Source organism: Nuphar pumila, chromosome 13 (genome assembly GCF_984573655.1).
Source record: "Nuphar pumila chromosome 13, dmNupPumi1.hap1.1, whole genome shotgun sequence".
NCBI lineage: Eukaryota > Viridiplantae > Streptophyta > Magnoliopsida > Nymphaeales > Nymphaeaceae > Nuphar > Nuphar pumila.
In genome coordinates, this window is record NC_143261.1 from 77,645,365 (window position 1) to 77,659,404 (window position 14,040).

General features: G+C 37.5%; 1 protein-coding gene across 2 annotated transcripts; it reads left to right on the forward strand.

The window, feature by feature from the left end:
- The first annotated feature begins 5,566 nt into the window (after nt 1-5,566).
- LOC149818810 (F-box protein At5g39250-like) lies at nt 5,567-13,047 on the forward strand. Of its 2 annotated transcripts, XR_016427066.1 has the most exons (3): nt 5,567-5,661; nt 10,592-11,953; nt 12,685-13,047. XR_016427066.1 is itself a non-coding variant. In XM_089984368.1 (2 exons), the coding sequence occupies exon 2, from the start codon at nt 10,732-10,734 to the stop codon at nt 11,491-11,493; it is 762 nt and encodes a 253-aa protein (XP_089840494.1). In that variant the 5' UTR covers nt 5,567-5,661; nt 10,592-10,731; the 3' UTR covers nt 11,494-12,050. The 2 variants fall into 2 exon arrangements, 1 of the variants encoding a protein (XP_089840494.1); XM_089984368.1 differs by lacking the exon at nt 12,685-13,047 and having other exon boundaries at nt 10,592-12,050.
- The last annotated feature ends 993 nt before the right edge of the window (nt 13,048-14,040 follow it).

Below are 14,040 nucleotides of genomic sequence, written 5' to 3' on the forward strand. Positions count from 1 at the left end.
AATCATAAATCTAGGTTTGGAACATATGAACCATTCATATTAGCCTCGCAAGCTCAACAAGTTTATTATACTTCATATCCGAGTATAAAAAAGTCAGATAGAAATGAATGGTGGGCAGTTTGCAAGGTGAAATCCAAACTATACCCCGAGTATGATCAGTTACAGGAAGATGAGTTAGCTGAAGACAGTGATTACTATCAATCAGATGATGTCTATGACTTCGCTTATGGTCACGATGTTGCGCATGATATGCATGTCATATCTCAATTGGCCGATGAAACATTCATAGAGGAATGTGATCCAAATGATGTACCAAGTGGATGGGCAAACAATGAAGAAGAAGAAGAAGAAGAAGAAGAAAGTCAAACTAGTGACGAGGAAGAATTCTCAAGCTAGTGAACAAAATCTTATACTACAAACCTCTATTTAAATGCATTGTAATACTTGATGTGAGTTGTATTGCAATACTTGGTGTGAATGATTAAAAATTTTATTTGAATGTATATTAATACTTGATACGAATGATTCAAATGCATTGTAATACTTGATGTGAATGATTTCAATTATCTGAATGTATTATAATTTATGCAATTAACGAATGATTTGAATTAGTGCAATACTTGATGTCAATGATTTGAATTATTTGAATGCATTGCAATGCTTGATGTGAATGACTTGAATGCATTGTAATACTTGATGTGAATTATTTGAATGTATTGTATGACATATGTTATTTGTTAGAATATGGTTCGTGGAGGTTATAGTGGTCGCTCATCCAGTAGTAGCCAGGCTCAGCCTTCATCTTCACGGGCTCCTGTGATAGGTATATCATATAACTAATTAGATGCTTGATTAGTTCAAATGCACATTCTGAGAATTTTTAATGTATTTTTTTTACAGATGATGTTGCGCCTGTACACGACCCACCTACACCAGTTGATCACACAAGTCAACAGCTAACACAGGAAACAGGGTCTTCTCAGGCTGGCACAAGAAGACTCATTCGAATAGTGTATATCGATAATCGACCGTAAGTATTTTGTTTTCAATTATTGCATATCTTTTAAATATTTTATATTGATATTTACTGTGTAACAATTCATGTGCAACACGAGGTTTGAGCCACAAGAAGTAGTACGGGAGATTAGGAATTCACTTCTTCAACATCTACCAGGACCAGTTGCTCAATGGAAAGAGTACCCAAAGGAGGTGTTAGACAGATTGTGGTCCTCATTCATGGTATACAGTTGTTCCTCATAGTTAATGTGTTTCATATTTAATTTATTTAAGCAATGTCTACTAACTTTCTGAAAATATTTGTAGGCTTCGAATCGCTTCGCAACTACGGTGGAAGAAAATGATGCAAGGAAGGTGTGGCAGAAGGTGGCTGCCAATCGATTTGCAGACATGCTGCACACTATGAAGACTGCAGCAAAAAAAGCATCTGGCGTAGTAGATGATCCATTACTGTGGAAGGGCCATGGTTCTATTACTATCAGGAGAGATTACTGGGATGAAATGTGCGATAAGTGGGCGGGAGATGCATTTAAAAATCGCTCTGCGAAGGCTTCACAAAATCGATCGAAGATGCCCGAAGCCCATCTACACACAGGTGGATCTAAGACATTTGGGAGCCACCTAAAGAAAATGGTAACTCATCAATATATAATATTAATTTTATAAGTATTGTTGCAAACTTGTGTACTAAATCTTTTGTCATTTAACTTCGCAGGAAGCAGAAAAAGGAGGCAGTGTACCATATAAAGATGTGCTTGTAGAAACACATAAACGGAAGACCACGAGAGTCTTCGTATCAGAGAAGGCGAGAACGACAACGGTATGTATTAATTCTATTAATAATCATTGCAATATATATGCAAGTTATCATAATGTTATCATTAATTATTAATGAATACTTTAAACATTATTTTGTAGGAGGCATATGAGCAATAGATGGTAGAGCGATATGGCGATGACGCTACTCAGCATCCATCATTTGATCCTACAGCATGGGTGACTGCAGCAGGTGAACCCAAAAAAGGTCGCGTGTTTGGGTTTGGGAGTAATATGAACACTTCACCAGTTATTGGTTTTTCCAGTTACGGCTCACCGACTTTTTGCGCCGACATAAGCTCCAAGCAACCGACTATTCTTTCCGGTGATGATGTACGTCAGATCATTAATGAATCACTGAATAACTACTTTCAATACACCGTCGCCCCCTTTCTCCGAAATGAGATCAAGGCCGCTGTTCAGGATAGGGGATCTTCGATTCCAGGTCCCTCTCAGGTATAATCACATATTCAGTGTTTTGACTGCCTTAGAGCACATATGAGCATGCTATAATAACATATAGAGTTTTTTATTGCATTAGAGCACATATGAGCATGCTATAATCACATATAAAGTTTTTTTGTCTGCCTTAGAGCACATATGAGCATGATAGAATCACATATAAAGTTTTTTTGACTGCATTAGAGCACATATGAGCATGATGGAATCACATATAAAGTTTTTTTGACTGCATTAGAACACATATGAGCATGCTATAATCACATATTCAGTTTTTTGACTGCCTAAGAACACATGAGCATATTATAATCACATATTCAGTTTTTTGACTGCCTTAGCACACATATGAGCATGCTATAATAACATATAGAGTTTTTTTACTGCCTTAGAACACATATGAACATGCTATATATCATTTATGATAGAATCACATATAAATTTTTTTGCTTTGCCTGCCTTAGAGCACATATGAGCATGCTATATTCACATATTCAATTTTTTGACTGCCTTAGCATACATACGAGCATGATCGAATCACATATATAGTTTTTTGCCTGCCTTAAAGCACATCTGAGCATGGTAGAATCACATATAGAGTTTTTCTAGATGCCTTAGAACACATATGAACATGCTATAATCACATATTCAATTTTTTGACTGCCTTAGCACACATATGAGCATGATAGAATCACACATATATATATATATATATATATATATATATATATATATATATATATATATATATATATATAACTTTTTGTCTGCCTTAGAGCACACATGAGCATGATAGAATCACATATAAAGTTTTTTTGACTGCATTAGAACACATATGAGCATGCTATAATCACATATTCAGTTTTTTGACTGCCTAAGAACACATATGAGCATATTATAATCACATATTCAGTTTTTTGACTGCCTTAGCACATATATGGGCATGCTATAATAACATATAGAGTTTTTTTACTGCCTTAGAACACATATGAACATGTTATATATCATTTATGATAGAATCACATATAAAATTTTTGGCTTTGCCTGCCTTAGAGCACATATGAGCATGCTATATTCACATATTCAATTTTTTTACTACCTTAGCACACATACGAGCATGATCGAATCACATATATAGTTTTTTGCTTACCTTAAAGCACATCTGAGCATGGTAGAATCACATATAGAGTTTTTTTAGATGCCTTAGAACACATATGAACATGCTATAATCACATATTCAATTTTTTGACTGCCTTAGCACACATATGAGCATGATAGAATCATATATATATATATATAACTTTTTGTCTGCCTTAGAGCACATATGAGCATGATAGAATCACATATAGAGTTTTTTTATTGCCTTAGATCACACATGAGCACATGATAGAATCACATATAGTGTGTAATTTATTTCATTATATTTTATTTATCAATACTGACTGTTCTTTTCTTGTGTAGGCTGCTAGCGATAATCAGGGTAGTGGAGCTGAAGAGACAGATAAAGACAATGAACAAGAAGACGCACAAAATCTTGGCGATGATTAGAGGACTGTGTTGAAGAAGTTCTATTTTTTTTATTTTTTCTAATTGTAATTGTTGAATTGTAAATAATTAAACTTCTTAATTTTAAGGTGGAACGATTAATTGTTGTAGATTCTTGTTATATGAATTTTTTTGTGTGGTTTGTTTTTTATTTACAGGAAATATAAATTGTACAGGAAATAGAAATTGTACAGTTCTCGGTATTTAATTTTCAAATAAATTTTTTTTAATTTTTTTTCGTGTTTGCGACGGATTAGCGACGGAACCATCCGTCGCTATTCATATTAATCTAGCGATGGCATAGCGACAGAAGTAAATCCGTCGCCAAGCCGTGGTCGCCGTTTAGTACCGGTGGATTGGCGACGGAATATAGCGCTCGTTATTCCGTCGCAATTAGCGACGGACCTGGTTCCGTCGCCAGTTAGCGTCGAAATATTCGCGACGTAAGCATACTGTCGCCTCGTTGTCGCTAATCCGTTGCTAACCATGTTAGCGACGGATTAGCGACGGAATGTGGTCGTCGCTAATCTACTGCTTTGTTGTAGTGTATTCAACCTAACCACTAGATGTAAACTCTTAAGAATGTTGGAAATCTTTTGATATAATTAAACAATACCTCTTCAATATGCCTGTCCTTAAACCTCCCATCATAAGAAAGCCTTTATTTATGTACTTGTTTCGTCAATGAGGTAGTGCTAAGATGCCTACTTGCCTAGTACGAGAATGATGAAAAAATATACTATGTCATTTACTATATCAGTAAAATTTTTATGAACAATGAAAAAAAACATAATAGATTGAAGAAAACATGCCTAGCTCTCGTTTGGGCGACTCAAAAGTTGAGACATTATATATTGGCATGTGAGGTTAGAATCTTGTCTAAGTTCTCGTCAAGTATGTCTTTGACTAAAGAATTGCAAGATGATAAGTTATGCTCATAGAATTTGATTTAAATTACATCTCTCATAAATTGAGATAAGGGGGGCAAGTCACAATTGATCACTTAAGAGACTTACCCATGGATGAGAAAACACTTTTTTTTTCCTTTTTTTTTTTAATAAACCAAAATGAAACTAGATTCCAGTCCACTTAGGACAGGGGTGTCAATTGTTGGGTATAACCCCATTCCAACCCATACTGGATCCAATATAATCGTAATAATGAAGCAGGTCCTTTTTTAAGAGCTCGGATCAGATTCATGGGGTCAGATTGAGTCAGGTATGGTTTATGAAATTTCAAACTAGACCGTGCAAGACCATCAATTTTAAAAACATAAACAATATTAATTTAAGCGGGTATGAACCAGTTCTGGTTTACATAATCCTTGTTAGGTATGGGTATGCTTTCTCTTATACTAGGTCCGCCTTCAGACAGAGTACTAGAGCGGCAGAACCCCATAGTCGGATCCTAGTCAGACTCAATTGGGGTCCATTGAAGATCCGACCCGTTGACATCCCTATTTAGGACCTGCAACGACAACGTTCCACCTGATCCATAACCCGGGTCCCATTCTTTCACGGTACTGTTAAACGGACGTTATTCTTTTGCAGCAGCTGTTAAACGGTTTTTGATATTAATAAAAAAAACAAAAAAATATATTCTTTTGCTGTAGATCCCGTTTGGCATCCAAACGTGGCTGCGGGAGAAGCTTACATGTTTACCCCTAGAGCGAAACCTTCTTTATTCCTCCCTAAAAATGTGCAGTTCGTGCGTCCTTGACCGACAGCAAGAAGGAAAATTTTGTAATTTAATCTCATAAACGATTCACATTGTTCTCTCTCTCTCTCTCTGTCTCTCTAGGGTTTCCATCTCCACCAAAATCGTCAGGTCTCTCTCTCTCTCTCTCTCTCTGATATAATGATGTGGTTTTTCTCCAATTTGTAAGATGTCTTTTTTTTTGTTGGCGTGGTTGTGTGAATCGATGGCTCACCGATACTCATGAATCTCCTTATTTTCATTGATTTCTGAAACGGGCAGGTGGGTTTCTCGTATTATTTTTTCAGTCGGGCAGCACGAATTGCACTGAATTAAATTCAATGTTCAGCATCCGATTTGTGTTTTTTCTATTAGAAGTATACCATATTTAAATGTTTTGTACTTTTGGTGTTTTTTGACTAATGATTGTGAATGTGATATCGCATTGAATGGTCTTCTATTGAGAAACTTGAAAGAATTTTGAGTGGTATATATCGAATTGGGTGGTTATCTTGACAACCCATTTAGATTCCAGACATTCGGGGATGCAAAGTGAGAAGGTTATAGGGTATAGGATTAGTATGTGGGAAAAAAATTGAGGGGGGAATCCAACTGGGGAGTGGGATATTGACATGTTTCTCAGGTTAGGTAAAGCCGATGACAGAAAATTCGGTGGGAGTAGTCTGATTCACAACTGCAAAACTTGTATTGGCCTTTAGTTGGCTCTAGTTGCATGTCTTGCACAGATTGTCTGCTTGGCAGATGTCCATTGAAGGTCAATGCCCAGGAGAGAATGTTTGATTAGTGTTTTCAGTAATTCGGTTTGCATGATCAAGTCGTGGATTCTGATAATTTGTAGCTCAAATGTTTTGCAATGTATGTTCGTACTTGTTCATTTCACGAAGCACATTCTGCCCATATTTAGTTTGATTGGCCTGACAAGAGTTGGGTCGTTGATGATCGGTTACCTTAAGTCAGAAGTTGGTGTGCAGATAATTTTCCACAGGTTTAGTTGATACGATCATGTTCTTAAATTGATGCAGCTTCATGGATGTACTTATTGTGATCCTTGGTCTTGTTGAGAGCGTTACTTATTAGAAAGCCGAATGTTTGTGAATACTAGGCAAATTCACGTGCTGAATTTGCTTTTGGTGAAAAGAGATTCGTTGTGCTATGAAGGGGGTTATTTGACTTACTATTGGTTAAGGCTAACCGGAAACTCAACATAGTTAACTGGCCGTTGTGGTATCAAATTGAACTCTAATGGAATCAATATTTCAAGATTTGCACAGGAGATTTCTTTGGATAGATAGAATCATTGCTTCATCCATCTTGCCTTTAGAAGCTCTGTCTCAAGTGAAACGCCACATAAAATAAAAAAAACATGTAGGAAAAAGTAGTTGAATTACATCATAAGAAATATTGCTGCAACATATGCATTTACACATGAAGACACAAATGCATCACAATAAATGACATCATATATATGATTAAGATAGTTCATGAGACGATTGGGAAAGGATTATGAAAGCCAAAAATGAAATTGGTGATCTTCTCTTCATGTTTGGCTTGTTGAATGTGTTGGAGTTACAATGGTTGCATTGACTTTCATAAATAAACCACTTGGAAAGATTAAGGAATACTTAATTTTGTCAAGAATCACCTGTTTCCCTAGTGACATGAAATATGTAAGTGAATCTCAGAAAAAAAAAACAAAAGAATACAGATGATTACATATTCCTTTAAAGAATAGCATACTTAAAATGACATTATGTAATTAGCATACACTGGGGAATGGGACATGGTGGTAGGATCATCTATACTTGTATGCTGATGATGAACCTGGTGATTAACATTTGGATTTTCACAAACTTGAGTTTTGATACCATATAACTTGGAAAGAATTTTGCGAAAGTAAAACTGGTTATCTTTTCATGTATTGCAGTTTATAAGTGGTATATATAGTGCATTCTCATTGCTGCAATATTCCATGACGAAATGGATGTTAAATGACTAAATGCATACAACAACAACAACAACACCTTCATCCCAAAACAATTGAGGTCGGCGATATGAACCAACAAAGAAAATCATTCTGGGTCTTCCACATGAATCCTTCTCCTCCAATCATTTCTATCCAATGCCATGTCCTCGGTGAGGTTCAAAGCAGTCATATCCTTTCCTATCATCTCCATCCAAGTCTTCCTAGGCCTACCCCGACCTCTTTTAACTAATATATTTTCCCATTTCTCCATCCTTCTAACTGGAGCATCATTAGGCCTTCGCCGAATATGTCCAAACCACCGTAAACGATTCTCTCTCATCTTATTTTCAATGGGTGCAACGCCTACCTTCTTACGTATCTCCTCGTTCCGAATCTTATCTTTTATTGTATTTCCACACATCCATCTAAGCATACGCATCTCAGCTACACTCATTTTTTGAATATGATATCTCTTGGCAGCCCAACATTCCGTACCACATAGTAAAGCGGGCCTAATAGTCGTCCTATAAAACTTTCCCTTCAACCGCAATGGCATTCTACGATCGCACAACACTCCAGTTGCACTTTTCCATTTCATCCACCCAACCTTTATCCTATGATTTACATCTCCATCAATTTCTCCATACTTTTGAATGATAGATCCCAAATATTTGAAACAATCATCCACTGGTATTTTTTGCTCACCAAGCTTCACTACACTCCCCTCACTACTTCGTTGCTTACTAAACCGACATTCCATATATTCTGTCTTACTCTTACTCAACTTAAAACCTCTTGCTTCTAATGTCTGTCTCCATAATTCTAACTTAGCATTAACCCCAACTCTAGACTCATCAATCAAAATAATATCATCAGCAAACAACATACACCACGACACATTTTCTTGAATTGATCTCGTAAGCTCATTCATCACTATAGCAAATAGGAAAGGGCTTAAAGCATATCCTTGATGTAACCCAACCGTTATCGGAAAATTGGTTGTCACCCCTCCACAAGTGCATACATTGGTTACTACTCCTTCATACATATCCTTAATTATACTAATGTACTTGAGAGAAACACCTTTCTTCATCATTGTCCACCAGAGAACGTCCCTAGGTACTCTATCGGCATGTTGTATGTAAATAATCAACATCAGCAACTAGGCAAACAAGCAAACATTTCCAGATTTGTTTCTTAATGTATCTTTAGGAAAGATCAGGAATCATAAGAATAAGCATATATGTTCAATGGTCCAATTTAACTTAATCAATTAGTTAACATGTTGGTTAACTATATTCTGAAACAAAAAAAAGTCATTTCAGTCAAATACACTGGTTCAACATTTGGAATGCAAGTTTCACATTTCATTGCAAAAGAATCATAATTGATTATGGCATGCTACTCAGTGAAAACAAGCTATGGAATGAATGTATTCACTAGCAAAATTGATTCATGACATTAACTTCGATTTGGATTGTCAATCAGGTCGTATGTCACCTGAATCTCACCTGACATATTTCTGTTTTTGGCCAGAAATGCTCTGGTCATCTGGCCTTCTTAGATTAGATACCCAAATTTGATTAGGTTCAACCAATAATTAGGATTTTAGAAGTTTCTTATGAGCATATGTTCCTTGCTCTGATTTGGAACCATCCTAAGTAGAGCTTTAATGAATTGTTGGGTCCACCATGTCACACATGGATCTGATAAATGCTTGCCCTGATTTGCTCCCTAATTTTGTTGCAGTTATTTCTAAATTTCATACAGGAAACTGCAGTCATGACCTTCAAAATTTTATATTAATATCTGGTATAAGCAAACCTCATTAGTCCGCTGCAGTTTTTGACCCTATTATGCATGAATGCCAACCAAATCATCCTTGCATAGGATTTTGCATCATCTTCCTCATATATTTTCTCCTTGTCATCTATGATCTTATATATTTTCTTTTGCTTTGACTACCACTGTTTTCTCTGTTTGCAACACAATATTTTAAACCTAAAAGCTTGCTCATTTTTGCATGTATTAAATATTTTGAGATTTGACTTAACTTTTAGACGAGTAATGTTCTATAGTGGATCTCTTTATGCCAGCTTATCAAATCATTAGTGTTTTTCATCTTATCATTATCAAATTGCATGTTACCAATTGGCTGATATGCTTTCAACCTGCTTATTATCATAACTGCATCTAGTTTATCTGAAATTTACATTACTTTCCTTCTTGACTGGCCTAAAGTTATGCATGATGGTTACCAATCTGTTGAGCAACAACCCCTGATGGTGTGGACCAAATAAAAATATAAAATCATATATTTGTATCACATGGTGATGCATTTTATAAGATCCAATGATATTAGCAACTTTAGTTTGATCAGCTAAAATATTTAGTTAATGGTTCTTATCTCACAATGTAAATAATGACTATAGCTTCTCCGATTTCACAATAATTGGAATTGATTTTATATTGGTCTCACCCTACAACACAAAGGGAATTCTATGTTCTTACAAAATTTTAGGATTCTATTTTGCAAGTTGAGGTTACAAGCAAGACCCAACATTCTTGTTATAATCCAGTAGCTTAGAAGTGTCACCACTATATCATTCCTTCCAGTCTTTGTACAAGGAACCAAAATTGTTAATAAAACAAGAATTATGGTCCATGTTTATTCACTGATTGGGCTACATGCTTAATAGAAAGATGTAATTTAATGATCTGATAGGACCAACAGATAATCAAGTGTTATTTACATGAACTTGTAGTTTTTCCAAATAAAGAGTAAATCACACCTTTATAGACCAATATAAGTTTGCCCTTCTCCTTCACTTAGCAAAGACAAAATTGATTTTCATTCTGGGCTTTATGAATAGCAAGTTTGTCCCTGTCCACTTCATTATGACAAATTGAATTTTGAATTTTCTTTCTTTCTTTGCTCCATTATAAAATTTCACTGCAGGTTACTTTTCTGCAGATCTTGCCTTGCCTTTTATTCATTAAACTTTAGAAGTATGACTTGTTATGTTCTAGAGAAGTTTAACTTGTATCCATTCTGAATGTTGTGCCCTCTTTTTGCAGGTGATAGCTGTAAAGTCTCGTGTCATTTCTTAAACCGAATTCAGCTTTATCTATTTCTTTTCACATTGCTGCATCAGACATCTCTTCCCTTGTAATTAAACTGCATCACAGGGCTCCATCTTCTTGGAAACTGAAACAGAATGAGCAAGGATTGGCCCTATGAGGTGATCTTGAAGGCTGTCTTCCCTTTTCTGAGTGGTTCAGACCTTGCAGCATGTATGTGTGTCTGCCGCCAATGGCGAGACGTAGGCAAAGATGAGTACTTCTGGAAAGGTCTGTGTGCAGAAAGATGGCCATCCATCTGCAAGAAGTCCTCACCTCCACCCTTCGGCTATCATAAACTCTATGCCACTTTCTGCAAACGACAGCAGCGGCGACCGCTCCTACCCCCAAGGCTCTCCTTTGCTGACCTGGAATTCTATATTGATGTCTGGTCTGATGAGAAAGTCGTATTCTCGGATGTGGTCCCTGGCCCCATCCTACAAGCTGGCATCAAGAGTCCACCTCCTGGCATTTCCGACGTCCTCAGGCTCCGTTTAGAAGGCCCAGGATACAAGATGATGATGGCGATTAACCCATGGTTCCCCATGGTTCAAAGCGAGAGCATCCACGTCTCTGTGCTTGTTTCTCGCAAAGATACGAACAAGCTTGCTCGTATAATCAATAAGTCAAGTTTTGATTATGTGGACGGGATGGGGAGGGCATTTGCTTACGACTATCTGGAGTTCTCACCCTTGCATCCGTTTATATCAGGTATCAGGGCTTGGCTCTCTCTGCTATTGATGGAAGATGATGGTGGTGATGGTGGTAACCTTGTATTTGGCATTGAAATGGATTTCTTTGATGCTGCCAACTCTGAGGATGAGGTTTTGTGGCTTTTAGACATGCTGGATTGGAAATGATGGTGTTGATGTCTCAGATCATCAAGTTTAAACAACTCTGGTGGACTCATCCATGGATCTAAACTCAAGAATGGCTATAAAATAGCAAAGCTCAGAGACTTGGTCTGTCTAGTTGAAATTGGTGAATGCACACCTGGTCTGTGCCTAGATTGTTAGGTTAAGGGCCTGGCATGTTCTGGATCCATACAAATGGCTCATAGTAATAATCTGTTCTCGAATAGACCAAATTGTGTTTTAGTCTGATCGTGGCTTATTGGACTTGCGTAATGTTGACCAAAGCTTGAGCAAAAGCTGTGGCTGGTACCAACTTGGCACCACTAATGGATACCTAGGAAGTGGATCGGATAACTGTGAACCATGCTGAATCGATGTAGGTCTCACGGAGTCCACTGAACACAACCGTCAAGTTTGGTTCTCCTTCTGAGGTGTTACCTTGCAAGCCAACTCTGCCATGCTTGTGGTGAGTCTGTCATTTCTGTACACCCTTCCTCTATATGTAAGAGATGAGACATGATTGTGTGGTATTATTTGCTATTTATTTAATTTGATGTTCTCTTCTGTTCTTTTTCTGGTAATATATATGAATTTGTTGCCATCTTTTGGGTTTCATACTCCGTTCCATTTTGATTGTCAGCATGCATTTCCTGTAAACTTGAATGTCATGCATTGGCATTTACTCTGTTTAGATGAGTGGTGAAAAGCAACGCCATTGCATCATCATTCTCTCCATTGAGGTACTGTATCAGACACCCATAATGGATGTTGGGTGGTTGGCATGGATAGTCCCCAGAGGAGGCTATAAATGGCCAACTTTTGTCATATGCCATACAAGCCCTTATCAGATTCATTCAATAATGGAGTATGCTTTATATAACTATAAGTCCTCCTTCGATGGAAACCAGTCTGGGGTGTGATCTTTCTAACTTTTTTTGAGTCCCCCCCTGGCTGTGTGAGCTAACAACCTAGCAATATGATTTGAACCGTGTTTGGCTCTTTATACAAAAATCCTATCGAATCTATCCAGTTTAATTTTCAATTGATCCGGGATATCCAAACCTACGGATCTCCCTTCCAAAAATTTTGTGAGTCTACTAACCAAGTTAAAACGACCTGATTCAATGATTACCTTGGAATCATCTTTGATCAAGTCCAAAATCTCTAACCATCCGCTCCATTCCTTTTCATCTGCAGGATGAGGTTTGGAGAAGCAGCCTGCATAGAGAAAATGTCCCGAGTGTGATCGAACCGTGAAGCCAAAGAACCAATTAGCCTTGGCTATACCACTAATCTGTACAAGTAACCAGCCTTGCTTAAGGAGAGACCAGAGGATCAGAGATCTCCAGCTGATAGCTACGCTATGATCTTGATCTTTAAGGAAGCTGATTGCATGTTCCCTGACAAGGACCATCCCTTCGGTGCAAATCTGTGAGGTGGTCTTCCGTGAATCCTCAAGGATTTGTCTTTTATGCAATAGCCATATAGACCATATTACAATATGAAAGGCCGTCTCTACCAGCTTCTTTGGATGCCTTTGTTCTGATGCTTAATTGAGAACCAACTTGTGATATCCTGATTGATGTCACCTGATGATTTCTATTTCAGACCAAAAAGGTTCGTTGTTCTGTTTCATAGACCAGTGGCAATGGGGCAGGACAGAAAAAGATGATCTCTGTCCTCTGATGCCATGGGACAGGACAGAAAAAGATGACCTCTGTCCTCTGATGCACGCTCGCAGAGTTCGCATCGACTGGGGAATTGCTGACCCCGGCGTCGGAGATTCTCCTGGGTTTGCAGTCTGTTTTGAATGGCCCACTTGAGCATGATGGCTGCTCTAGGGAACACCTGATTTGTCCAAATTAACTTGTAGATTTCCTCCTTTCGGAGTTTGGACCTTATGGAGTTCCATGCCGACTTAACAGTGAATTCCTTGGTTGGAATCCAGACTAGTTCATCCCGGTTGAGGGGGTCCCAAGTTTGGGCATTGACTATTTTTTGACGGTATTGGGGATTCTGAGTAATTGTTCCTGCAGTATGCAACTTGACGCTTGATCATAATCAATTCGTTTCCAAACTTTGATCCCTCTTAGAAATTACTTTATAAACAAAATTGCAGAAGCCAATCGGCCGAAACTGTGATAAGGAGAAGGCCCCTTCCCTCTTAGGGATCAGAACAATGTGTGTGCACTTGATTCGTTTCAGCATCTTAGGGATTTGCTGATTATATTCTTATGCTAATGAAATGTTTATTTTCCTTGAAAAAAAAAAGACACGATAAAACCTTGCAACATAATAAGTATGGCAGGCTGAGCCTGTGCGTCTAGGTCTCGGAGTGTTATGCTGACAGGACAACGATCGTAAGTATAGCAGGCTGAGCCAGACCACATTTATGCAATGACTTCAAATAGAAATGTTAGGGAGAATATAAGAAATCTTTTTAACCTAAATCGTGGTTTCAGAAGTTTGCTCCATGTAGGCCAAATTTAAACACCACAACTAAATCCAAAAACTCTCAAGATTTGAGAAGGAATACAAAGCTTATGATGTCAT